Source organism: Hyaena hyaena, unplaced genomic scaffold, assembly GCF_003009895.1.
Source record: "Hyaena hyaena isolate Hyena2069 unplaced genomic scaffold, ASM300989v1 scaffold_617, whole genome shotgun sequence".
NCBI lineage: Eukaryota > Metazoa > Chordata > Mammalia > Carnivora > Hyaenidae > Hyaena > Hyaena hyaena.
The window spans coordinates 697,847-725,830 of NW_024081251.1; the positions used below are offsets into that span (position 1 = coordinate 697,847).

General features: G+C 36.2%; 1 protein-coding gene across 2 annotated transcripts in view; it reads right to left on the bottom strand.

Moving 5' to 3' along the window:
• The window catches only part of PACRG (parkin coregulated), a 489,147-nt gene that overhangs the window by 411,420 nt on the left and 49,743 nt on the right, over positions 1-27,984 (bottom strand). For both annotated transcript variants that reach the window (XM_039257451.1, XM_039257450.1), the window contains exon 2: positions 10,862-10,996. In XM_039257451.1, the coding sequence (XP_039113382.1) occupies positions 10,862-10,996 (135 nt within the window). The remainder of the gene's footprint in view (positions 1-10,861; positions 10,997-27,984) is intronic.

The window sequence follows — 27,984 nt, forward strand, 5'->3', positions numbered from 1 at the left end:
AGAGATTCCCAAAATGATTTTTAAAGTGCACATTCATTGATGTGGAAAGATGGTTATGACTTGTAATTAATTGAAAAAAGTTATGAAGGAGTAAAATGTTTTTAAAAATTTGCATACATACACAGATTTGCAAATGCAGAGGAAGAGAGGTCTGAAAAGTTCACACTAACAGATTAATAAAGGCTATCCTGGGGTTGTGGGATTATGATTGACCCATACTTTTTATTTTTTCCAATCTGGGTTATGAATTGTGAATAAATCATAACATTTTCCATGATAAATTTGCTTGTACAATAACTTTAAAGCTAATATGTATAATGATATAAGTGGAGAAATGAGCAATGTAAAGTTTGTAGGACTAAATATAGTTGTGGAAGTAAAACTTGAACTTGAGGTGGTGATAGACAAATTGATACTAAAGAAGAGAGAAAGTAGAAGAAAGCTCTCATAGAAGTTTAAAAAGTGACAATAAGGAGATGAAAGTATTGAGGGAGACAATGATAGAAACGGCAGGATAGAATTTATTTACACACTTCATGTATTTGTTCTAAGAAAGAAAAGAGAAAAGTTGTAACAAAATAATCATCAATGACATTACAGGAAAAAAAAAAAAGGCTTTCCTCACTTGAGAAAAAAATTCAAGTAAGTAGGCAGAATAAGCTTACTATATTAAAAAAAGAATCAGTGAAAGCAAAAAATACACATGGAAGCAACTTTCAATTATACAAAAATAGTGCAATTACCCAGGCTGCCAAACAAAATACACAAAGAAGCAAACAAAAACAGATCAAAGGAATAAACATCAGACTGGTCTAAATTTCTCAACAATTATATATATGTTAGAATATAGTGACATTACATTCTTCAGAGGCATGGAGGGAAATGGTGGTAATTTCATGTTGGTATGAATCACAAACTGCGTTGCATGTATGAAAGTTGAAAAAAATATATTTTAAGATATTCAAGGATTCAGAAATATTCAACCCATGGACCTGCTTTTTATAAAATTGCCTAAAGATATACACAATCACAGAGGAAAAATAAGTCTGAATAAGAACTCAAAGAATGGAAATTTAGGGTGTCCAAGTTTTATATATTTATGTGTTTTCCTGAAATTACTGAAATTGCTGAAATGCAATTTTGGAAATTCTGGAGTCTTTTTTTTTTTTTTTGTCATAATGGATATGCCTTAGATTGGGGGGCAAAGGTTGGTTTTTATAATGATTTGTCAACTATCTATATCCATTTTTCTACTTTCCCTAACAGCAAGAAATGTGTTTCATATTTAATATGACCTTTTCTTAATATTTGTTTCTGTTCTCCAAAAATATACTAACATGTTCACAATGAAACGACCACAGTGAAATGACCATAAACAAAAATGGTGGTCACTTTAGGGTCAGACCTGCTAAAGGGGATGCCATGTGTGTCACTGCCAAAGCAAAGCCATACATGTTTGGCAGGCATCTTTCCTAAAGGCCTTGAGTAATGACCATGGAACATGTCAAAAATTCATATTAAGCTCTGATTGTCTTTTTTGTTGTTGCTGTTATCAAACTGGAGAGAACTATTAATTATTAATACTCCTGTGGCCGTTATGTCCATTATGAATTTCCTCTCCTAATTAGGTTCTTGAATGTTCCCTTGAGGCCCTTAAAAATCAGCAACACAATTTCGACAAAGTTAAAAACATACGTGTGGAAGAAAGACTGAACTAAAACATCAGTAACTAAAAGTTATCTCAGAATAAATGTTGTCTTCTTATCTTCCGTATACATTTTCTTTTATCTATTTTCTAAATTTTCTAAAATAATCATCTATTACTTTTAAACTAGAAAAAAAATCAGAAAAATCTAAGAATAGATGCATACCATTTTTATATACCATAGAATGACAAATAGTTTTCACAAGGTATTGTATACACTATAACCTCAATTATGCAGGAAGAAAAGGCAGAAATACTTTTAAAAATGTAAACAGCTGCATTCAGCGAATGGTGGAATGATGAGTGATTTATTTTTTTCCTTCTATTTTCCAATATTTGCTTATTTTATAATATAAACATGTATATATTTCATATTGAGAATATAACTTTATAAGTAAAGATAAGGAATCATTTTTTTAAATGTTTGTTTATTTTTGAGAGCGAGAGAGACAGAGTGTGAGTGGGGAGGGGCAGAGAGAGAGGGAGACACAGAATCTGAAGCAGGTCTGAAGCAGGCTTCAGGCTCTGAGCTGTCAGCACTGAGCCCAACACCAGGCTCTACCCTATGAACTGTGAAATCATGACCTGAGCCAAGTCAGATGCTCAACCGACTGAATCACCCAGGCACCCTACGGATAAATTTTCTTTTTATATGAATTTGTCTGATTATCCCTTCAGTGCTAATTTTTACATAGAACGTTCAAGGTCAGGATAACCTTTTTGATAAAGCTAAAATGTAATTTCTGAAAATTGCTGCCTCAAATATGGATTAAAATTGATATCAGTATTCATCAACACTTTATTTAGATTCTACCTGAAAGAAAAGGAGAAACTTTAATACCACGGCAGGGGGTTGAAAATTCACTCAATATCTAGAAGCCTCCAACGTAGAGACACTTTGACCACTCTAAATAAAAGCATCAAACAAACATTGATTTTTTTTCTTTACTATCATACCATCAATCCGATTCGACTTGTCATCTGTCAAAGAACTTTTGATCTCAAAAGTGCTTCCATAAAGAAAAGGGATATGTGACAAGGGATAAGACAGAGTGGGAGCCGCTCATTAAATTACTAATTGGAACAGAGCTGGAGATTCGCCCTCCAGGCAGATACAGAAAAATCATCAAAGTCCGGTTCATGTCCCCAAATGGAACTTTCTAACAAGCAGCGACACACATTTTTAGTTTGAAGACTGGAGTACTGATACTCCTGAGATGGCAGCATTGATCCCTGGCAAGGCGGCAGGAAGCCCCTATCTTCGAGGGCGGGTGAGTGACAACACAGTGTCTTCTCCGTGACACCCTAACACTACCAAGACCGCTCCTACTTTTCAACAGGGGGTCGTTTCCCTGAGAAAGCAGGAGTGATGTGTTTTCCTTCCAGTTGTCAGTCCACAGGGATCTGAAACTTACAGCACTGCTCTCCCCTTGGGCCCCGGGGACTGTGGATTGTCTTCAGCCGAGGCCTACCAAATCACTGTCACGGAGCAGCGGGCGACCTTTCTTTTCAATCTCTGCACTTTCCAGGAGTTATAAATCAGTTGACTTTCAAGCTCGATGAGATGGCATATGCCCTAGTTTGAAGAACAGATGGAGGCTTGGGGGAAAATTGTTTCTGCAGGCTTGCTACAAACAGTACTGCTCCATAAAAGTGAACCATTCGCACTAATTTCTCACATAAATTATAGAGGCAGCAGAGCACCAGCCCATTCAGCAGAAAACCTCTCATCTAGCTTTCAGAGGTCATCGAACCGATTTAAATTAAAGTTATTTCTGATACATGGCCGTGTTTTCATGCTGTACACTTTTAAAACATCACAATTTACATCAAGTAAAAGAATGGCATTTAATTGCGTATGCAGTCCCCTCCTCCAAAAAACACAGAACGGCACAGTAATTGCCAGAGGAATTTTTTTTAAGACTTCTAGAATAAGCCCTGTCTATTAATTAATCACAGAGGAATTAATGGTGGAAACGTGGCAGCTCTCTCATACAAAAATCAGGTAAATTGTCACTTCTTTTGTAAAATTTGCGTTACAAATTCTACTAAGGCTTGCTTTCCAAACTCGAGCTTTGGCCATTATCAAAAGAAATAGAAACCCTGGACAATTCCAAGAGAACATTCTTCTTCATGTGAAACAAATTATTCAACTCTTAAATAAATTTGCCTACAAGATTTCAGAAATCAATACTGGTTTTACCTGGGGTAGGGGGTGGGTATAGATACAACATTAGTTTTTTACGTTCTTAAGAAACTGAAACACTAAGAAATTGCAGGTACCAAAGGACTAATGATTAATCAAAACTGTAGAATTTTGAGAACAATATAATGAGGACTAATGGATCAGGTATCATAACACGAGGTGACTTACTTTAAACGCAATACTATTTACAGATAATGAGCTACCACAGTTTGGGGCCAATTTTAATTGTAAGAAAATTAGCACATGATTTTAATAATAATTATATTCAATAACTGTTTTTCCTAGTAGGAAATTATCAGTTATGTCAATGAAAACAGTCACATTGACAGAGCTTTTTATAGTTCATGAATATCAATGCTGCTGAGAACTGAAAAGAATCAAGAAAAAGAACAAACTGAGAAGAAATTCTGAAGAGTCATGCACGAGTATTAGCAACTTGTGAGTCAACCCAGAATTGAGGGTGTGGTACAGTCACTGTCAGTAGAAATTTTAAAAATAAGGGGCGCCTGGGTGACTCAGTGGGTTGAGCATCTGACTTCGGCTCAGGTCATGATCTCACCGTCCACGGGTTTGAGCCCCACATCGGGCTCTGTGCTGACAGCTAACTCAGAGCCTGGAGCCTGCTTCAAATTCTGTGTCTCCCTCCCTCTCTAACCCTCCCCTACTCATGCTGTCTCTCTCTCTCTCAGAAATAAATAAAACATTAAAAAAATTTTTTAATTAAAAAAATAAATTTAAGCATCCACTTAATTTATGCACATCAGTTTCTTTATTTGGACGATCAAACTGGACATAGATATTTAGTCATTTAGACAGGGTGACCTTGCCATTTTGAAATATAAGAAATTAAAAAAATCAGTTTACATATAATTAAAGGAACATTTTCATAACAAAAGTCCAACTCACCGAAACCATTGCATATAATTCTGGACTGTGCATTCAAACTTACTGGAATTTCTAACCAATATTTCTCTCTTGAACTTTTCCATGAACATCTCAAAATATACTTATTTTACTAATTATGAAACAAAATTTATTTTTTAATATTTATTTATTAAACATTAAAAACAGTGTGAGTGAGTGAGTAGGGGAGGAGCAGAGAGAAAGGGAGAGAGAGAATCCCAAGCAGGCTCTCATTACAGAGCCATGAACACTGTGTTGTCAGCACAGACACTCAGGGACAATAAGCTCATGACCTGAGTTGAAATCAAGAGTCAGATGTTCAATGGACTGAGCCACCCAGGCGCCCCATGAAACACAACGCCTTAGAGCTCCCATAGTTAAAAATACTCCACCCCTTCACCTAGCACATGGTGACTGATAGACGGTAAGGCCTCAAGAAGTAAAACTCAAAGATAGTCCATCTGCTCTAGTACGCTTTCCATCATTCAACAGGGGCCACTGGGAACCCATTCCATGCCACGTACTGCTCTAGGCGCTGCGATACATGAGTGAACAAGCCAGAAATGCAAAATTCCCTTGTTTAGAAACTTTAGAATATGCCCCTTTATTTAACCTTGATATTGACTCCATTGTAGGTCCCTATCTGGTTTTCATTTTCTTTCATTTTTCTTACTATATGCCAACTTTCTGTGTTTTGTAGTTCTTCATATAAACGTATCAGTACATTTATGTAATTCATTAGTTTAAAAATTAGAAAAGGTAGTTTTTAGTTACCTGATTAATGTTAATTTATGAAGTCACTTTTTAATAGAAAAACAAAGTTGTGTGATCCAAGTTTTAATCAACAGGTGACTGTACGATGCATACATTCACCACAGGGGAGGTATGTTTACGGTATGACACTGTATACATATCCAAAACGCTGGTACAGAAGATGATGTTCTTGGCAGTGAGGTGAGGCTAGCTAGAGTCCATTCTCATGCATACCTGCCTACGCATACCCGTTCTGGCCTGGTTAATTTTATTTCAGTAGAACAGGTTACTAACACCGTTTACATATTCAATAACGGACAAGAAAACAAGAATGCAGAAATGCCCCCCACGGCGATGCCATTCTGGACGAAGCCTGTGACAACCTTGCCAGATGAGAGATTGTAAATTGCCGACAAACCTATTTTGAGATTTTTCCCTTTATAAGACAATCTGGATGTTTGCTGTCTGAACTGCATTTGTAGTAGGGTTAGTATTATATCCTGATTTGGCTAGACATTTATAGGGTATCTATTTCTTACTCAAACCTTTCTAATACCTGGGACACCTTTGTGCGTGTTCATTAGAAATTTAGTGAAAGCAAGAGTCTTAGTGTGTCACATTTTGTCAAGAAGCATGGTACCATGGACAGCTGGAGAAAGGTGATTTCTATCAGTCTCTACTGTATCAAAATGCCTATAAAGTGAAAGGACTTAAGAGACACCTTAGTGTAGTTGTAGCTTTCCCAACTAAATGAATAGCTTATGATACCATATTGTTAATTTAAAACAACTCCAGGGTGATTCTGACATTTTTCTTCAAGTCCTTCTGCCAAGGTCTATATCAAAGTTATTTTAAAATAACCTGTGTTTCGGGGGGACTTGGGTGGCTCAGCCAGTTAACTGTGTGACTTCGAGAGCTCAGAGCCTGGAGCCTGTTCCAGTTTCTGTGTCTCCCTCTCTCTCTCTGCCCCTCCGCTGCTCACACTCTGTCTCTCTCTCAAAAACAAAATAAAAACATAAAAAATTAACTAATTAATGAATTAAATAAATAGCCTGTATTCCCATGCCATTTTAAAACAATGGCTTGTTACCAGAATTTATAAGACGGTGAATTTCATGGGTTGCCTAGGATTTATATTTCTGCTCATCATTAAGTGTGCAAATAATTATTATTTCACATTCGTTCCCACGACAGCTCCTGGTGACTTCAGATTCCTGTTCAAAACAGACAACTAGGATGGGCTCCTGCTCCTTCTCCAAAAGTGATCTTGAGAGAACTAAAAAAAAAAAAAAAAAAAGGAGAGGAAGGAGGAAGGGAAGGGGAGGAAGAGGAGGAAGTAGAAGAACAGGAGTAGGAAAAGGAGGAACAGGACGGAGGAGAAGCAGGGAGGGGAGGGGAGGGGAGGGGGCGGAAGGGAGCCTGGAGGGGGCAGGGGAGGGAAGGCGGGGTCAGCCCCACAGGAGGCCTGAAGGCTCCCGAGACTTCCTGGGTGGGCAGTGGGGGCCGGGTGGATGATGGGGGCAGAAGTGAGAGCCCAGTTCACAGAAGACTTTTCTACTCCCAGGTGGAGATTTCAGATGTGGAAATTCGAGCGCAATTTTAGAGCGTCTGCTGTTCATGCTGAGTATCTGCTTGGTAACTTATCCAGACTGTTGAGCTGTTTCTCCCTCCTGTTGCCTAAACTCTGGATATTGAAGATAATGGTCACAGAATAAAGTCATGTCCCTGAATGTTGGTAGAGTCAAGAGGAAGGTAGAAACAGAGACAGGCTTGAAAGTTTTTGTTTACGTCATTGTCATGTTTTTTAAAGTCTTTAGCCATTAATAATTAACAATTTAATTACTTTAGCTCTGTTTAGAAAACACATATTTAAAAATAAAAGGTAAGCCGGAGCTCGCCTGGTAGATTTCATATCACAGATCAGACCTATTCATTTTTTCCTAGGTAATTCACTTGCCACTGGTAAGTATAGGGAAAAATTTCACTACAAAAATTTTGCAAAACTTTTTTCACGTTTACCAAGGAATGTTTGATTCGTGTAGACAGCCATGGCAAAAATGCATGGATCAGTCCTACTTTTTCATTTTAATGGTAATTTGCACACAGCTACAGTCTCTATCTGGCCAGCAGGTTCAGGCATTTATTCTGACTGCCACTCTTTTAATGTAGAGCAGCACAGTCTAATATGGTAACCATGTGGCTATTTAAATTAAAATTAATTAAAATTAAAAATTTAGCTCCTCAGTCTCACTAGGGACATTTCAAGCGGTTAATGGCCACATATGGCTACTTGTAATTATTAGACAGTGCAGATGTAGAACATTTCCACCATTGCAGAAAGTTGTATCAGACTGTGCTCTGATTCTTAGGGATACCATACGGACTAGACTGAACCGCACAGATTCCGGCATTTGGTCTGCCTTGTTGTTTTCGCATGTGGAACAAATACCAGTTTCATATGCACTAAACTAGGGCAGCAGCTCAGGATACGGGATGAAAAATCTAAATGTGCAAAAGACATTTACCGACATCTAACCTTTACTTCTATTTTCCGACTTAATTAGGTCATTTATTCGTAGTTACCAGAGAGTCACTCTATTTCAAGAATCCATGCTAATTTCTAGTAGCGATGATGGGGTCAGTTAATGTAGAACAAGTGGGGAACTTGGGGCCATGGGCAGGAACGATCAGCGATTTCACAGATTAGCTGTGTCTCAGATGCCGGACAGCCTCCATCATGCTCCAGAACATTGGCTCCTAAGTATTTCCGAGTCAGTGCCTCTTGAAATTCTGATAAAAGATTTACCACTTCTTACAACTTAATCATGCACACCATTTCAGGCACTCACAAGCCCCTTGGCGTCCCAGCGGTGTCGCAAGAGTATGGAGAGAGGACCACTATTTTCCTGGGAAACAGAGCTACTCAGAAGCTGTTAGCAGGGGGTGAGCTGTGACATGAAGACCTGGGCTCCTGGGCTCTGTCCGCACACAGGAAGGAAGTAGAGTGCAGAGTCCTGGGTTGTTTTATGTTTTGACCTTTGTTTTTATTTTGTGGGGTGCAGGAGGGTAGCCCTGCTTCCTCCAACGTTCAAGGCCCCTTCCTTAGGTATGGCATCCTAAAGAAGCTCTCTGCCCCTCCCAGGTACCAGGCTGTCTTCACAGCAGGTGCAGCAAAGGAATAAATACGAATATATTGAGAGATTGTCCACAGCCCATGCTTAAGAATTTTAACGCTTTACTTTCAGTATTAGTATAGTGTAACTGAAATGTGGTTGGTGAGACTTTAAGAGACAGAAGCCTACAGGTTATAGGATAAGATGCTTTCTTTAAATATATGCTATTATTCTACCAACGGCAGCGAATAAATTGCTTCCTTTTCATTCTGACTTTTTGGCTTGCTGAATCAGTAATATTGTCAACAGTAACTTAAAAGAATTAATATAGCTATAAAAAACAAAAGTAGTTTATATCCCTTCTGACTGTTGGATTATCAAAGATAAAGCAAAATGATTCATCCTACATTTTCATTATTTTCAAGATGATTTGTTTTTCTTTGACTCCTCACACTTCCAAAACTTACGCATAAGGTTATTTGAACAGGTCAAAATAAATCTATTAAAATTTTTATTGACATAATTTTTATGTGCTATAATTGCTTAAGACACTAAAATCCATTCACTTTTTTTTTTTTTTTTTACAAATAGTTTATTATCAAATTAGTTTCTACATAACTCCATTCACTTTTTATAAAGAATTATAGCATATTCTTTTACTCCACAGGAATGAGGTTTTTAAGAAACTCCACTGTATTACCCTGTGAAACTAGTATACAGACAAGCAAGAAATCCATGTAACTCGTCAAATATAAACAACCCCAACAATGACAGTAAAGTTTTGGGAATATATACTCATGCTAAGACTAAAATATCTAAATTACTTATATTTGCTATACATCCTTTCTCATTATATGCACATTGTCACATAACAAATTCACATTTTAATAGAAAAGTTTGAAACCGAGCTAGAGATAGTGATGTCCTTCATCCTTCTAAAAAAATTATGACAAAATTTAATAACAGGGACACCTTGGGGATTTCTATCGCGAAATAACTTGTGGTAATTCTAAGTTCAATATTTGGATACCAAAAGACTTCTCAAGATTTAGAAATGCTTGATAATTATAAGAAAACATTTAAAGACACACTGAAAACAGCACAAACAATTCTCTTATTAGTTTTTCCATAAAGGAAGGAAATTTGATGAATCCATGTAGTTACTTTGAGGAATTCTTTATTTTGGACATTTTATTTTTTTAATGTAAATCTATGTGTACCGATCATGCACAATTCCTACCTTCACCTTCAGACACTACTGTGGGGCTTTTTAGTTAAACGGGTCAACTGCTTCAGTTGGATGATATTTGGCAAAAACCTTTCATGTTCCTCAGCCTGATGTGATACGCATGCACAACTCTGTCTTTAGCCTGAGAAACCCTTTTAGCTGATAAATATCACCCAAAGCAAAGTCCTTGATACCACAAAATAATTAAATAGCAGAAGCTGTTTAGAGATCAGCATTTCGTTTTTCAAATTAAATGTAAAAGCCTTCTCCAGTTAAGAGATTGGCAAGTTTTTACAAATAACATCAGTGAGCCTTTTAGAAAGAAACACAGCCACATTAGGATGGAGTCATTAGGCAATACATTTATTTTGAAGCCAATTAACCTTTTGTCAGAAAAATGTCGGTGCTGTAATGGTTTCAGCATGGAGGTCAGCCTCTAACCGGGCACGTATGACAGCCACCACCGCCGACACGTGCCGCAGACAGAGGGAGAGTGCAGCAATGAGAACCAGGCTTCTTTTGTATTCCGCTCTGCATTTCCAGGGAGCAGACAATCTTGACCTATCCATTTAGGTAATTAAAGCTTCCATTTGGAAGTGTCCTGCAGGAAGGTGAAATTTGGGGGAGATAAATGGCTGTTGCTCTCCGTATTCAGCCACCAGTTCCATCATTTGATGGACTGCCTGAAACAGGCTGGGCTGCCAGGTTCTCATAAAAATAGAGATGAATTGGGCAGGGGACAATTCTCTAAGGCAAGGCAACTCTGTCATTTTCTGTTTTGCAGGCTGTAATTTAATTGTTAGTCAAGGTGGACAGCTGACACAAGGGGGGTTTCTCTAAGAGCTTACCCATCATCTTCCCCGCTCTGAGAAATCACTCCAGCTTATTTAGTTAGCCACCTTGGTTCGGCGTTGGGAGAGGTCACTGGTTTCCCCAGCTGTGCCCTGACTTACCTTCCACGCGATTTTGTTTCCCTTCGAATCATGCTCAAGGGCAATGGGGAAGTCTCCTCGCTCATAAAATTTTCGAAACACTGTGGGCTTCGTGGGTCTTTCTTTAAACGCTCCTGCAGCGGGAGGGCCTCTCACCTTCAAAGAAAAGCAAAAAGTAGGAATCAGGTTTTAAAATACACTGAAAAATGCACAGTGAAAAAAGACTTTTCTTCAGTTTTAGTTCATGTGAAATATTCTGGAAGATGAAGACCTAATTGTCTAATGATGGACAACAGCAAGTTCAGTAATACAAAAGTTTAAAGAGAAGAATTATTTTATAATCAATATTAATAATTTACTTTATTTCAAGTTACGTTAGAAAGTATTCTAGAAAAAGTCACTTAAAAATATCACGTTATAAGGGGAAAAAAGCCTAAACTTTTGTTAAGAAAAATATTTTAACAAGGTAGCTAAGTTCCACTTAGAATGTTAAAACTTTTAAGATATTATGAATTATGAGGAATTAGCATTAGATTACATGTGAATCATTCATCCCCCCAAATTGAGATTTTTCTCAAAGAAGAAACATTTCATATTGAGTTATTCACATTGAGAATATTTTTAAAGCTATATTATTTACATATGAACTAATTCATTAGATTACAAAATTGAAAGTGATTAGTGAACTCTTTAGAAAATTACAGACAACTGATTATCTTTCTCTGAAAGTTTCAGTGCAGACTCTGACATGGGGCTCAGTCCCATGACCATGAGATCATGACCTGAGCCAAGACCAAGAATCAAATGCTTAACCAAGTAGTCCATCCCAGCTGTCTCTATTTATAAATTTAATAAAAACATGATTAATTTGTTAATTCTTTTTCTATGTGTGTGTTAATTCTTAATATGAACAAAATAGCAAATAATTTATGTAATATAACTTACTTGATATAATGCTGATCTTTAATATTCACATAAAAATTTTTAATTTTAACAAAGAAGTATGTAAAAATATATCTAGTACAATAAATATACTAAATATGACAAATACAGTTTGAGTGGCATATAGAAACACTAATGCTAAAAACTGAATAGGGTATTAAAATATTAAGAAGATTAAATGCTGAAATGGAGTTGAAGAGTGAGGTAACATGAAGGCATTTGTTAGAGTTTATTAGAGTTTAGAATTTTCTTCACTATATTCCACATTATTCCCAGCATACAATTACTTACAATTACATAAGTAACTATGGCAAAGCAAGATTGCCTCTCACTTATAAGAGACTTGAAGTTTGTTCTGGTATTAGAATTATTGGCCACCATTTTCAGACAAATTTATCTGTTAAGTAACCATGTGTATAGGACGACAGCTTTGTGCAGAACTCTGAGCTGGATGCTACATATACATCCTCTGCTACATTAGTATAACAGAAACTGTGGGGATGCCATTCCTGGACTTTAGCAATTCATGGAGAGGTCGATTTTGAATCACATTTTTGGAAACTGACAAAGAATTGACAACTTGAATTTTGCCGACAAGTTACATACCAACAACAACAACAACAAAAGATTACCATCTGCCATAATGTCACCATTTTAACATCCCTTAAAAAGTGGTATACATAATCCAAAGAAAGAAAACTTAGCCATATTAAGCCAGCATCATGCATATTTATAGAAAGCTATAGTGCAATAGTGTATATGTGTGTTCATGTGTGTTTGTGTGCATTGTATTATTGTATCGTACTAGTTGCTGGTCAACAAATACCTCATTTTTTGTTTTGTAAATTAAAATTTAAATACATAACGAAAATACATATGTATAAATATACAAATACATATATATTTGAATGTTTAACCATATATATACACATATTTTTATAAGTATGTATATGTATATATGTGTGTATGTGTAAATATACAGATATATGCATATATATGTATATGTGTGTATATATATATATGAATGTTCAGCAATAATAAAAGAAGGAAATCTTGCCATTTGTGACAAGATGGATGAAGCCTGAGGCCATTATGCTAAGTGAGTAAGTGAATAAGTCAGACAAAAAGACAAATACTGTGTGATCTCGCTTACATGTGGCATCTAAAAGAACTGAGCTCCTAGAAACAGAGAATAGATTGGTGGTTGCCAGGGTCTAGAGGGTAAGGGTGACATCTATTGATTGTCTCTTTTCATTTGCTTTTTGATTTTCTTGATTTTTGGTGTGATGATTGATTTTCTTTTGAAACCTGGACCCTGGTGTATTGTGAGACTCCAGACCTTAAACCTTCTGTTTTAGCTGGTTTATTCCAACCTCTCTCTGGCACAGAGGTGGCTAAGGGTACTACCTAATTACTGCCAGGTGGGGGTAGAAATCCTGGTACCCACCTGGCCTCCACTCCATAGAGGGAGTTTCTCATTGACAGGGGGTGAAGGTGGGTGCTCCAGTACCACTAGGCGTATACTGACCCCTCCCTGATAGGGGGATTGGGAGCGCCCCATTATTGCTCTCCATATGATACCACAGAAGCGGTAGCCTCATTACTTCTGGTCAGTGATGAAATTCCTGTCCTCCTAGGAGGCATTCTCTGACTGCACCCAGCAGAAAGGGATGCAATGTTACTACTGCCACTTAGGGTGAAAGATCACTTCCAGGTGGTCTCCAAAGGACACTGTGGGTGTTGAGGGTCTCTTTACTGTTCCAGTAGAGATGAAAGACTCAGTTCCTCATTTATAACATTCAGCTACAATGGATATTTAGATCATTTGCCTGCTCATCACCTGCTAATCACCTTTTTCAATTTTTCTAGATGTTATTATTTATGCTGTTGGAAGCCAGCCTCCCATTTATTCAATTGACCTAAATTTTGCTAGAGATTATCTTTCTCTCTTTCCTTTTTTATCTTAAAATTAATATCTCTTTTTCTCTTTGTCTCTTATTCTAAATATATCCCATTCCTTCTGATTCTGAATTCAAAATTCTAATCATCCAAACTTTTGAAAGAAAGAACACATTCCTAAGAAGCCTAGAAGGCTTTACAAATGGGTACAGACAACTTCTATTTGTCTTTCTCCCCATAAATTTTCATGGACTCCCTACAGAAAAGATTCCATGCCTATAATTCCATGGAGAGTCTTTACTTAGTTTGCTATTATGCAATAACTCAATAGTGAGAAAATTCTTTCTTGAGTATTATTATTCTGTTTTTATATTTGTGCCACTTACTTATTTTAAAACATTAATTTTTTTTTGGATTCTGCTATAAATTCATTCCAAATCAACTCTTGGCATCTCAAAAGTTGTAATTCTAAAACTCACTAGAATATTTTTAGTTAAATTCATTAGCACAACATGGGCATTACCTAATTCTATGCAGATGCCCTGTCATTGCCCCTAGATAGTATTTTTTCTGTTCCAAATACACATGTACCTACTTAAACCTAATAGAAGAATATATTTTTGATGTTGCACACATAATCTTTCCCAACATTCTAAGCAATTCTAAAAACCTGTACATGAAAAATCAAGTAAATAATAATCTCAGGAAAGGTAATAAAGATATTACTGCTGGAAATCACACAGATGAATGTAAATTGAATAAATACATTTAAAAATAAACAAAAAAACCCTAATAAGAATCTTTATGTACATCCCATATTTGTAGAAGAACTACTGTAAATTTTGTTTAATGTCATAAGAACTTTACCCTGATTCACTATAAATAATATAGAATAAGGAACCATAAATCAAAGTACATTTGTGGGAAAATGAAATTAGGGTTTGCCTGAATGGTGGGGGCTGTCCATAAACCAATTAGAAAGAATGGGTGTCACAGCAGAATGCTTTTAATAAAATCTAATGCACTTAAGAACCAAGTTTTTGAATGCACTTTGAAGTAGCTATAAATGACAGAGTGCTTTAGATGACTACACTTAGTGAATGTGTTGGTATGGATTGAGGACTTAGATCATAGGCTCTGTCATATGGTCACAAAAACTAATAACAATTAGTAGGAAAGAATTTTAAGCCTCTCTAAAATTCTTCATCATATAGTTTGAAAGTTTCTTTCTCAATAGTTTATTTTTTAGCATAAATGGAAGCTGGGAAATCTATATTGTGTTATTCTAATTGGTCCGTTTAGCCAGCTTACTAACATTGAAGCAATATGATACAAAGACATTAATTTCCTATTTTCATCAGCTTTAACCTGAAACTTGGATGAAAGCACTGTAGTTAGGCAAGAGTTATACTATCTCTGAGCTACTCAGGCACTTGCATATTAGCCCCAGGACTGGCAAATTTGTTGCCATTAACCTCGATTTCTGAGTAAGTAGCACTACGATTCAGTGTCTACCCCACATGCCAACATAGTTACTCTAACCCATGAGAAATTTGAACTACCTAAGGTTACCAGGGAAATGCTTGCAAAAGTATTACAATGATCAAATCTGATTGTAGTGGTAGATGGCATACCTCATAATTAACAAAAGTGAGCTCGTATTATCAGGTAAAGTTTTCCTAAGAAACTTTTCATAATTTATCAATTTGACAATATAACAAAATATTATGATAGTGATGTTTTTGTTAGGGACAGCCAGAAAAGATAACAAGTGCCTTATGTAGTGAAATCTATATATTTCAACAAATGTTCAATGTATATAGACATATTGTGGAGTCCTTAACCATCAGGCCCTACGGGTAATAGTGAGTGGCAGGGAAAACATCCGAGTGATGTGGGCAACCTAATTCAGGAAGCTTATTCTGCTGAGATCTAATGGGATGGTCTGGAGTCAGGAGAATGTGGGGTCAAGATGATCATCTGAACTTTATCTCAGTAGTCCAGGCATGAGGTGCCAAAGGCTTTAAATCTGGATGCCATCAATAACAACAACAAAATCCCGTAATATTGTATTCATTGTTTTACAAGCATTTTTGGTTTCAGTTTTTTACAGAACCCACATGAAATGATCCTTATGGACAAGAAAATCTAAACTTCAATAGTTTCAGTGTCCTGACAGAAATCACAGAGTTAGGAAGTATAGGAAAGGGACCTTCAATCCTCCGGACTCTATAGGACTCGTCCTCAGTCACTATACTAGAAGGTTGGGTTTGGGCAAAACTCTAAAGGGCAGTTATCTGGGGCACATGACTGAATAAGAAGATCAGAGGCAGAGATGAGATAGGCTTCTGACTAAAAAGATGCAAATAATTTATTTGTTTAAGTTACATAAAAAATAAATTACAGGATGGAGGAAAATCTTATTAAATCACTTAGAATTCTAGCACCTATTACTAATTTGTGCTTTCCCTTCTAGAATGTATGCACAAATATTATAATTTTTCGTTAAAAATTTTTTAAAGGTTTACTTATCTTTGAGAGAGAGAGACAGAACGCAAGTGGGGAAGGGGCATGGAGAGAGGGACACAGAATCCGAAGCAGGCTCCAAGCTCTGTCACGTCAGCACAGAGCCCAACGCGGGGCTTGAACTCATGAACTGCGATATCATGACCTGAGCCAAAGTCAGATGCTTAACTGACTGAGCCATCAAATCCCCCATAATTTTTCATTTTTATGTCCTTTCCATTTAGTGTAATCTTTCACTTAGTGTAATATGTCTGATGTTGCTATGGATAACAGGATTTTGTTTTTTGTAGCTAAGCAATATTCTACCAACTATTTACAATTATATTTGAAATTTATATTACCTCTGATTTTTTTATCTTTGTAATCACATTATTACAAACATCTCAAGCATATCACATTTTCCCCATTTTATATTATGCCCTCGGTCAGAGTCATTCATGAGATAATAAAATCAAGCTTTATAATTTTATGATTGTTGATACAATTATTTGTTGATTAAACAGGAAAACAGGTCTTCTGCCTTAGTCTAGCTGGGGTGCTAGACCAAAATACCATAGTCCATAACTATTGGTTGTATTTACTGTAAACATCTCCTCACCATCTTTGTTTTCCATTTTTACTTATTAAGCATTTAAAAGCTTTAATTTTTTTTTTTTAGCTTGCAGAAAATTTTCTTGGTCTTTTCTTTACTTGTTCTTTTTGCCTCCAGCTTTGAGCTTCTTTATATCATTCCTCCATCAGGACACTGGGAGTGTTGTGCACAATGAATATCGGCTAATTGAACCATATCCTTAATCTACTTAAAATCCGCAGAGGATTTCCCACTGACATGCTGTACAGACATTCAAAAGCTGACCGGTGATGTCTCTGGTCCCTCCTCCATAGGCTCCTCCAGTTATCCCCATATACTGGCCATTCTCAGATATGGCCTGCCGTCTTCAATCTTCATGATTTTCCAGTCCCACTAACCTGTTATTCTCCCTTACCTCTTCATTTCTTTTTTTGCTCCTCCTTTTTCTTCTGAATAACCATGAATCACCTCATGACTAAACACCAACCTCACTAATTCTAAGAAACCGTTCCTGACACACCATATTCCAACCTGTGAGTGGGACTAAGTTCTTCTTCACATTAGACCTGAAATGCCCGAGGGACAAACTAACTGTGACCATAGGCCACCAGCACTATCTGTATGCATATTATCAGGGACATCAAGCTATTGACAAAAATTGCCAGTAGTCAAGTGGTGGGTTGAATCTACTGGAAACTGGTAAATTTTCCCAAAGGGAAAGTAAATATACAGTGAGAAAAAGGCTGAGAACCTGAAACATTTCCTGGAGACTAAATAATAAGTGGATTCTACTGGAGAAGAGGAAGAATAATTAGAATCATGGCAGGAAAATGGGGAAGGGATGTTATCACAGAGATTCGTGAATGAGAGGATCAAGTGTCTTAGTGACACAAACAGGTCCATTAAGCAAAGAGTTGAAAGTTCTCTGAAAATTGAAAAGCTATACTGGCATGATAGGATAGAAACCAGACTATATATAGTACATTGAGAGATGAATGAGCGATTTGAAAGTAAAATCAGATGGAGACTTTGAGGGAGACATCCTGCCCCATGAATTGTCAAAATGTGAGTTTCTCATTAGATATAATTGTTAAGGTAGGGCAAAGTTAATGGTGATTGGAAACGGAGAAAGAAAAAATATTAATGGGCCATAATACTGGAATTTGTAAACTATTTAATCACTTATGGAACTGGAATAGATTTTAGAATAAAATATGTATTTATAACTAATATACTTAATCTAAAATGGCCAGAGGAACTTGTGGTATACAGGTTTTTCAGTGTTAGAAACTCATAAATCTGAATTCAAGGACTTGTGGCCACATACACTAAAATATTTCTTAGAAATAGAGTGAAGAAACTCTCTCTAAAATAGCTCCTACCCATGTCATTCATTTATTGAAAAATGTACTAAATACATAATATTTCCAAGTCACTAGGCTGTTATTATTGAGGACAAAGAGGTAAGTCAAATATATTATCCTCAAGATATATATCATTTAGGAAAAGAGATGAGAATATCTTCCAGAATCTTTTATAGAAATAAGAATGTGATATGCCACAGAAATGCCCAAGAAAGATATATAGAATTCTGTGCACTCAGGCGATAAAACATTTCAGTTTGTTTCTTTTCATTAAAAATGTTATTTAGTCTTAACAATGCACCTATACTTTTCAATGGAACCAGGCAGAAATATATTTCAATTTCCTATAAACCTGAATTTGGTATAGTTTCAATTAGAAAAAAATTATCAGAGAATTACAGTTGCTGTATCATAGACTTGTAATAATTACAACCTTTGTAGTTATTAAGGATTAAATCAGAATTAATTGCCTATATTTTATATTAAGTTATTAGATTTAAGTAATCATCGATATTACCATAATTTTGTAACCAAAAATTCACTACTGATGCAACCAATACGTATTTTCTTTTCATGTAAAACTTATCACATTAAAACCCACATTTTCTATTTTAAAATTCACTTGTATAAATGAGAAAATTTTGCTTAAAACCTAAGGCTTGTGTGACACAATGAAATAACTTACATTAGTCTAAAATGCTTATAGAGACTATTTCAATATGATTAGCATAAATAAAGGCTAAATGAGTATTGTGAATATTACAATAAGTTATAATTAAATTAGCATTGTCATATGATGATTATCCAAAAGGGGAAAAAAAGCAACTTATAATGTAGTTTTCCAGATAAGTAGAATGAGAGGGAGACAGTGTTAGTGACGAGAGTAACATGGAATAAAATGACAAATATTTCAAGTTAAACAATCTAGAAGACTCTGGCACTAGATTTAACTCTTCTTCTCGACAGTCAGTCATGTCCTGCCTGTTCCCAAAAGGATCTGGGAACATGGGAACAAGGAACTAGCCCATGAAGATACACACACTACAGAAGAAAACAGGCATGGAATAGATGAGCTACCGCACATCACGGGAAAGTGACTCAACCATTTGGAGTCTCAGCTTTCTCATGGGTCAAAATAAAAAATGATGCTGGCTGACCTCGGTGGTCCTTTCTACACCTTTATAACCTAACATGTGTATTTATTAATTCAACAAATACTGAGGACAAACAGTATCATCAGAAAATTCACCCAACTGTAGAGCTAAGCAGAATCTTAAAAGGCACATGAACTCCCTGTTGAAATCCACAGGGGCTATGAAAAATACATCCCCGTTTACATTTCAGGGCTTATTTTTCTCAGCTCCCTTACCTTTATAATGACCTCAGTTTTATAGATTCCAGGCTTCTCCCCACCTAGGACCTAATAACTTGATTTAAAAATGCTTCTGCAACAACTGTATGAAATCAGGAAGCCCCAAAGATGGCTGAGAATATTATGGTTACGTCATTTTAAATTTATAACTAAACTGGAACCCACTTGGCACTGGGAATTATTTCAAAATGTTGTCTTTGGGGTCTGAAGTAGTTCTGGAAGCAACGCTGGGCTACACTATTTCTCTTAAATTGTTTTGTTTAGAGGAATAGGCATCGGTGGTTCTTTAAATTCTCTGTTGTAGGGGAAAAAGCAGATTGATAGCCTTTCCTAACAAGATGAGATGCAATAATCAAATGATGAAAAAGAAATCTTGACAGTTGAAGGCTAAAAAAGTTTACTCAAAAGATGTGCTCTTCTTGCAGTTAAATACGGGGAAAGGCCACATATTTAAGTGCTTGAGTGCAATTCTTGCTATCAACTCGTCTCCAGAGAGTCATCAGAGATTTCAATTTAGACTATGCTGATTAGCATCTGTCTTGTAGAACTGATAAAATGCCTGAATCACGGAGACAGCTTGGCTAATACACTGTCACACTTAACACGAAGGCCAAAGAAATGAGAGAGCTAAATGTGAAAGGAGAATATAAATGGGTAAGAATTGAAAATATATTCTATTCCCCCTATACCTGTAACATTGAAAGCATGTAAATAGTTCATACCTAAACATATATCTTCTGTGTCTTGCAAAACAGTTCTTTCTTACTGAATAATTGGAGTAAAAATGTTATTTTTATATATGTGAAGAAACCGTGACCATTCACATCTTACATAACATGAATATTTTAATGGAAAATTTGAAAATCCTTGTGTCTAATGATCCAAACTGATATTCTCTGGGAAAAAATCCTTGCTGTTTAATAGAAAAAAATGATTTGGAAATCTCTACAATGAAAGGTATTTATATTGGTAAATATAAATTAGTCCACTGGCTGATTTGAAAGTTTATACAATTTACAACAGAGATAAGGCATACACTGATTATAAATGATAAACTCTACTGGACACTAAACTTGATCTTAGCCAAAAGGCCGAGAAGCGATAAAAACTCTACTGGACAGATAAAGGAAGAAAAGAATGTGCAAAAACATGAATGTTATTGCACATACAAAGCACACGCAATGCAACTTAACTGGAAGATAACACAATAAATACAAGATGAGGGTCTGATTGGTCTGGGATTTTTTTTTTTTTTTCCCATCATGGCTCATTCAACCAGGAAAGAAATGTTAAGATGTAAAAGAAGACAGGGCATTTATGTGGCTCAGTCAGTTCGGTGACCAACTCTTCACTCAGGTCATGGTCTCACTGTTCTTGGGTTTGAGCCCCACTTCAGGTCTGTGCTGACAGTGCAGAGTCTCCTTGGGAGTCTGTCTCTCTTCCTCTGCTCCTCCCCAACTGTCTCTCACTCTCTCTCTCTCAAAATAAAGAAATAAACTTAAAAAAAAAAGGATGTAAAAGGAGAAGAGGGAGCAAAAATGTACCTAAGTAGTCTATCCTAAGTAAAGTTAGTAATGCTTCATTCACTATTCAGATGTATTTTTTTTTACTTTTTTTAATAAATAAAGTGCAATTTTCCTGAGCCACGATCTTCATCTGTGACTGCTAGCTGAAGGTAAGCCAGCTTGTGCCCAAAATAAAAAACAACTAGTCCACATGGAGAATAAACTCATAACCTCTTCTCTATTAACAATAAGCCAGTTTGGCCATTTGTCTAACCAACTCCAACTAGACCTTCACAGGTCACAACCCAGATTTATCAACAGCTTTCTTTACATTCAGAACTAAATTTTTTTTACTGTTTATTTATTTTTGAGAGACAGACAGAGACACAGCATGAGTGGGGGAGGGGTGTAGAGAAAGGGAGACACAGGAACCGAAACAGACTCCAGGCTCTGAGCTGTCAGCAGAGAGCTCGTTGCAGGGCTTGGACCGACAAACCTGGAGATCCTGACCTGAGCTGAAGTAGGACGCTTAACTGACTGAGCCACCCAGGTGCCCCTACATTCAGAAGTTTTTATTCTTGCATACCCATGGTGTACTTTAGATGCATGCCTGCGATTAATGATGTGAATAGAATTTGTAGGCATGGCTTTCTGTCCCTCTCCCAATTTATGTTAGTTGTATCATTTTTATATAATATATATTCCTTATATTCTGTACTGTCATCTAAAGTCCATCTAAATTATAATTTTCATAGCTATTTATATGAATTATCAACAATGGTCCTGTCTTAAGAATCACAAGTCCATCTTCAAAGAGTTTCTTCAAGAGTGGTATATAGCAACAGGTTTCAAACATGGTTTACCTATAGACTTTATACTTGAAGGGAAGCTTTCCTGGGACCATATAATTTGGCTTACCCTTTCCTGTGACTCTTACAGGTGTTAATACATTGTCTTCTGGAGTGAAATATTAAAATGGGAAAACATAAAGTCAGCCTGATTCTAACAAATGACTTGATCTTTTTAACTATTCACACAAGGATCTTTTAGTTTTTCATTCTGAAAAATTCACTAGCATGTTTATTATGTCTTTGGGTTTGTTTATTTGTTTGTTTACTCACTTTATTTTTCCCTGCTTCACAGAGATGATTTTTTTTCCAGTAAGATTTTGCTAGTACTCTCTATATTTCAGGTAAATAACATTTACATTTCAGAAAGTTTCTTTCAACCACAAATTTTAAGTATTTCCCCCTATTCTTTTGAATTTCTTCTTTGAGGACTTCGATTATGCATGTTAGTTCTCCTTAGCCATCTTTCTTCTAGAGCAGAGTACTGGATAATGAAATTTAAATCAAAAGGATACTATTTATCTTAAATAATTTAAATAGAGGTAAAAAGCACCAGGATGGGACTATTCTGAAGGAAAGGGAAAACAAATACAACTGACATTCTTTAATTCCTGAAACACATATTTCTGGAGCATTTGTTCTTCTCGATTCCAGGCATTTAGGAATGAAAAGGACAGGTTAGATCTCTGCTTTCCTGGAGATCATTACGAAAAGATCAAGCAATGGATAATGTGTGTTTAAAGTAAGACAAGAGCAGATATTAGAGGGCATTGGTCTGACATATTTGAAAATATATGTAAGGTAGGGGAGAAAAGAGGAACAAGTCAAAGTGTTATAACCAGATCGCAGTATCCTCACCGACCAGAGACCACCAGGGAGACTGAGTCACGCGTGCAGAGGCAAAGGGCTTTATTACGGGCTCGAGCTCAGGCTCACAGACCTCAACAGCGCCGTGGATCCGTGCTGAGAGCCCCGAACAAGGGCAGAGTAGGGTTTTTATGGGGTTTGAGATGGGGGAGTTACAGAAGTTGTGACATGGGAACAATGATCCAATCATAATTATTCAACATCATTGACAGCGGGTTTGACCATACACATTGTCTAGAGTATTCGTTACTTTTGGCAGGATCCAATTACAACGTTTAGAGTACCTTTAAATTCAACCAATCACAGAGCGAGCCTAGGGTCTTGTTCGGCGGCTAACGGGTTAACTTTAACATTAGGTAACAGGGTCCTATCTATAGTTTCTATCTCCAGGCCTCTCACTTAGTAATGTGGAGGGTGGTCTCTGGCCTTTCCTGATTGGGTGTTGCAAGGGTGGTTTCTCCTGCCTTGGGCAGTGTGTAACTGCCTGATAGTTTTGGGGAAGCTGAAACTCAGGCCTTCTAGCTCAGAGGGGAAACTTAAAGCCTGTCATGGAGTCAGTTTGGTTTAGACGTTTCGACTTGTGGCCTTACAAAAGGTGATGGTAAGATCTTAAACCTGGGTCCTGACCTGCAGAAATAGGGAGGTTAACATAAGCACAAAGCAAATAAGAGTCAAAGAGGGAGAAAAAGAGTAGATGTTTTCAGTTTGGTTTTCAATCCTTGCAAGTACACACATATACAATCAAGCTATCTATAGAATAATGATTGTTATAACATATACATTATATAATATAATAATGTCTTAAAGAGTGTGAAATTATAAGGATCACATATACAGGTTGAAAGCAACAATATGTTCATTTACACTAATAAAAAATTCAGCTACATCTCTAAATATGTATGTTTCTCCTTCAGGAAAACTATCTGGACAATACACAATAATACAGGGCTAAGGCTCTGTAAGTGATAAGTCTCGTCATTTATTAAGCTATCTAATCAAATGTAACTCAGTATTTTAGGAGTGCAAAGTAATTTAAAAGACCTTTTCAGATCTCTTCTGGCTTTAAGTTTTCTTTTGATACACGGTAGGATCAACACAGATCTAGATAAGACGACTCTAAGAGACATTTTAATGTTAAAGCGCCATTCTTCCAAAAAGCAATTTATATCTTCAGCCTACTTAAGAATGTATAATAAATTTTGTGCAGAGGGAAAATCGGGTTTACAAGGTATTGAGGAAAGAGAAATCTATGGTAGGATTTAAAAAGGGCAGTACAGATGATTAATGAGCCAGGAAAATTGATTTATGAGGAAAGATTAAAAGAATTAACTACGTATGGAATGACTAAGTAAAAGACATATATACAAAGGAGAAAATTATTTCACTTGTTATAAAACAATAGAACACTCCATTAGGAAATGTAAAACTGGACTGGAGAAGGGGAATTATACAAGGGCCTGAAAGTTATTGAGTGTACACGTCTGAATTATTCAGTTTAATGACATACACGTTTTTAATCCCAGTCCCTGTGGTTACACATAATTGCCAACTCAGGGACATTTAGTTCATGCCAACGTTATAGAAAGGGAAGAAAGATTTTTTTCCCAATCATGTTACATCCAAAATCACTTAAAGATCATTTATATATATTTCGCTACTTTAAAAAAATCATACAAAAGCACAATCTCTAATCAGATAAAACAGAAGACTTGTCTACTACATGAGATCTAGTTCTTTTTTCTTAAATATTTATCATTGAGAGAGAGAGAAAGAGAGAGAGAGCAGGGGAGGGGCAGAGAGAGAGGGAGGCAGAATCTGAAGCAGGCTCCAGGCTCTGAGCTGTCAGTACAGAGCCTGACGTGGGGCTTGAACTCACAGATGGTGAGATCTTGACCTGAGCTGAAGTCGAATGCTTAACCAGCTAAGCCACCCAGGCACCCCGAGATCTAGTTCTAATATCAGTATATTAGGATTGGGAAATGGTAGACAATCAATATTAAGGGCTCATGTTATGGTAAAGTTTTTCCTCCATATGCAGACAGAAATATACGCCATGATTCAAATCATGCTAAATTATAATCAAGCTCTCCTTTGATACTTTTAAGAGCATCTAAATAAGCATGAACTCTCTCTGGTCAATCATTTAGGCATAGTCATCTTACCCTGTCTATAAGAAGAAATTATTAGTGCAAATTCACAGGAAGTTATTCCTATTAAGGTGGTCCAAGAGACTTATGAGAACAGTCTCAATTAATATCTAAGGATGCACTGAAAAATAATTAAAGCCCTTCATGTAAATTAATGCATGATATTCATATGATTTGAAATGAGGCTATTTAATCTTCAAAGAGTTAAACATAATTTGATGTAAGAGACCTCATCCTTTCACTTAACCAAGAATAATTTGAGACAATAGGCATTCCTTTTTATCGCTATAAAGAAAAACAAGCTTAGTGAAGCTTGTATCTTGAAAATCAACATGATTATGGATTTTTATGGTGATTTTCATTGATTTTTTCCTTCAAAAGTTGAGTTTCTAGTCCTCTATAAAAATAAACTTGTTCACATATTAGATGTGTAGCATAATTATGCTACAAAACTAAATTTTAAAAATTAGACATTTCATCAAGACTTTGTTACCTAGTGCTAGAAGAACTAACAACTGTTTGATAGAAGTATTATAAGAATCATTACAGCAAAGCTCAGAGATCAATTATTCTGAAAATTGTCCTAAGCTTTTAAAAGTTATGAACTTATCTCTTGTTCATGCAATAATCAAAAGAGGGGAAAAATATGTTTTTCATTCTTTTAGATTCCTTGCAAATAATTGACATATCTTGTTTTACAACAAAATAAAAGATTAAATATTTGCTTCAATTAATTTTTTAAAAAATTCTCATTTCAAAATTTTAAAAATTCAGGGTAGTTGTCCAACACTGACATCAAACTAGCTATAATAAGTTACAAAACAAAGAACAAGCATCTTTATTCCTCCCAACACCAGGACATTACGGTTTGTATTTCCTTTCTAAATCTTGTGGTTTTGTTTTCTCAGAAATATTTTAGAAACCTAATAACAGGAACAACAGCATGTTGATTACTTATAATAATAGCCAAATACTTATGTAAGCCTCAGACATACATGCTCTCTTTTCCTAGGTGCATACACACACACACACACACACACACACATGAGTATATATACATGTTAGGTCTCTTGCTAGCTTTTCTTTACAAGCGTTTAGAGAAATTAGAACCTTAAAAGAAAAAAACAACTCAGTACAATTCCATCAATCAAACATAGGTTATTAATCTAAGAAATTTGCTGACACAAGGAAACATAAAGTGCTCGTTATTAAAGACTGCCAATATTTTGTAGCTTCTCCACCAGATAATAAAACTCTAAGTACAGAGTACATCAGCAGCTCTAATAAAATTGGTAGGTCTTCTCAGTCTGACAGGGCAAGGAATAAAACACAGATGAGCTACCCATAAATGAATAACCTAATATCAATCACATCTTTGCTATCATGCAGATCACATAGTTACTTTTCTTCCTAGCATAAACTATTAGTCAATGGCAGAATGTTCAGTATTTCTACTTGTAAAACAGCTATTCTTTTATGTCATTTAAAATGTCATTTGGGAATTATGATCATTGTGCACTATATTTGACTTAATATAACTCTGTACTAATAATGCATTTGATTTCTTTTTTAATGAAGTCTAAGTTAACCTAAGTGATACAATGCCATTGACAAATTTTATGAACTTTGTTCATACTGGATCCTTGAACCATTTCAAATCATTCAAAAATGAGAGGGAGAAATTTAACAAACATTGCATCAGTGCAAAAAACACTTGGTGCTATAATAATTAAAACCCTCAATAAACTTATATTGTGTGAAACCCATTAAGATTTTGTTTCTTCTAATCAAAGTCCAAAGCATATATCCCTGCTTTCTACTTGATCATTCTGGGAATCAGCTCCCTCTAATTGTGACTCTGCCCTTTTCCAAGTCCTAGGAGTTCTCTTCATTAAGGCAGCTGATGGGAAGGAGAGAGAGAGAGAGAATAAATGATTGCATAAGCAAGTTTCCAAGAGACCATACTAGGAACAACATACATTATTCCCACATATATTCCATTGGCAAAACTCAATATAATAGCACCTCTAGCTACCAGGGAGTTTGAGAAATGTAATCTAGCTCTGTGCTCAGAAACATGAGAAAACAGGTTTTGTAAGAGTTGAACTAGGCTTTGCTAAAATCCATGAGTTTCATTGCCAAATCTCCCCTTCTCTCTTCTTTTCACCCATAGGTTATGGTCATAGACAACCCAATGTCCCACCCAAGCGTGGTATAAGGCTCAAAGTTGAGGATCTTTGAACAACATGGCATATATGAACCCAAACGGGAGCTTACCTATTCCTTGGTACACTTATATACAATGGTGGAACAGGCTAGCCACAATGAATACTTCCATTGAGGAAAGTGAAAATAGAGATACAGCAGTTCTTGCCAAGAAGGCATAGTGAGAGCCCTCTGTCATGGTAGTGACAGAAATTCCTTGTTTAGGACCTAATCCTGCTCTCTGAAGGAACCTCTGTCCTACACTCTCCTCAATGGGTCCTAGGTTCACCGCTGAGGATTTTCCTATGTATTTGTTATCCTACATGAGATGTTGGATGTACAACATCAGTCTTGGGGATACAGCTTCTTTGGGAGCTACATGGCTTTCACAATTTGCTTCCTGGCTTGCAACTTTAAGGATCTATGTGTTTACATAAGGAATTAAGAGGCTAAGACTTTTTCAGTCTTACCTCATGGTTTTATTGGCAATATGATCCCAAATATTGCAGACTTATATGGGTTTCTTTCTAGTCAGTGTCTTTCTAGTCAGCTAATAACCACAGCTTAAGAGCTCTCCTACTGCCACTTCTTTAGGCTTGATGTATCTCCTTGCTTTCTTGCCCTCATGACACTCTCCATGTGCATGTGCGTGTGTGTATGTGTGTGTGTGTGTGCGTGCGTGTGTGTGTATGTTAACATGATGGTGGTTACTCTAATGCTATCTGAAAAACCCATTGGGAGAGTCATATATGTAATTTGATCTAGGCTATGGGGCTCCATCAGATTGTTCCATTGAGATGGTTAACCAAACCTTTGTATCTAAGAACTTTCTCAAGCACATTTATTACTATTTGATATCAAGAAGCAGTTGCATTTTACAAACCTGTATGAATTTTGA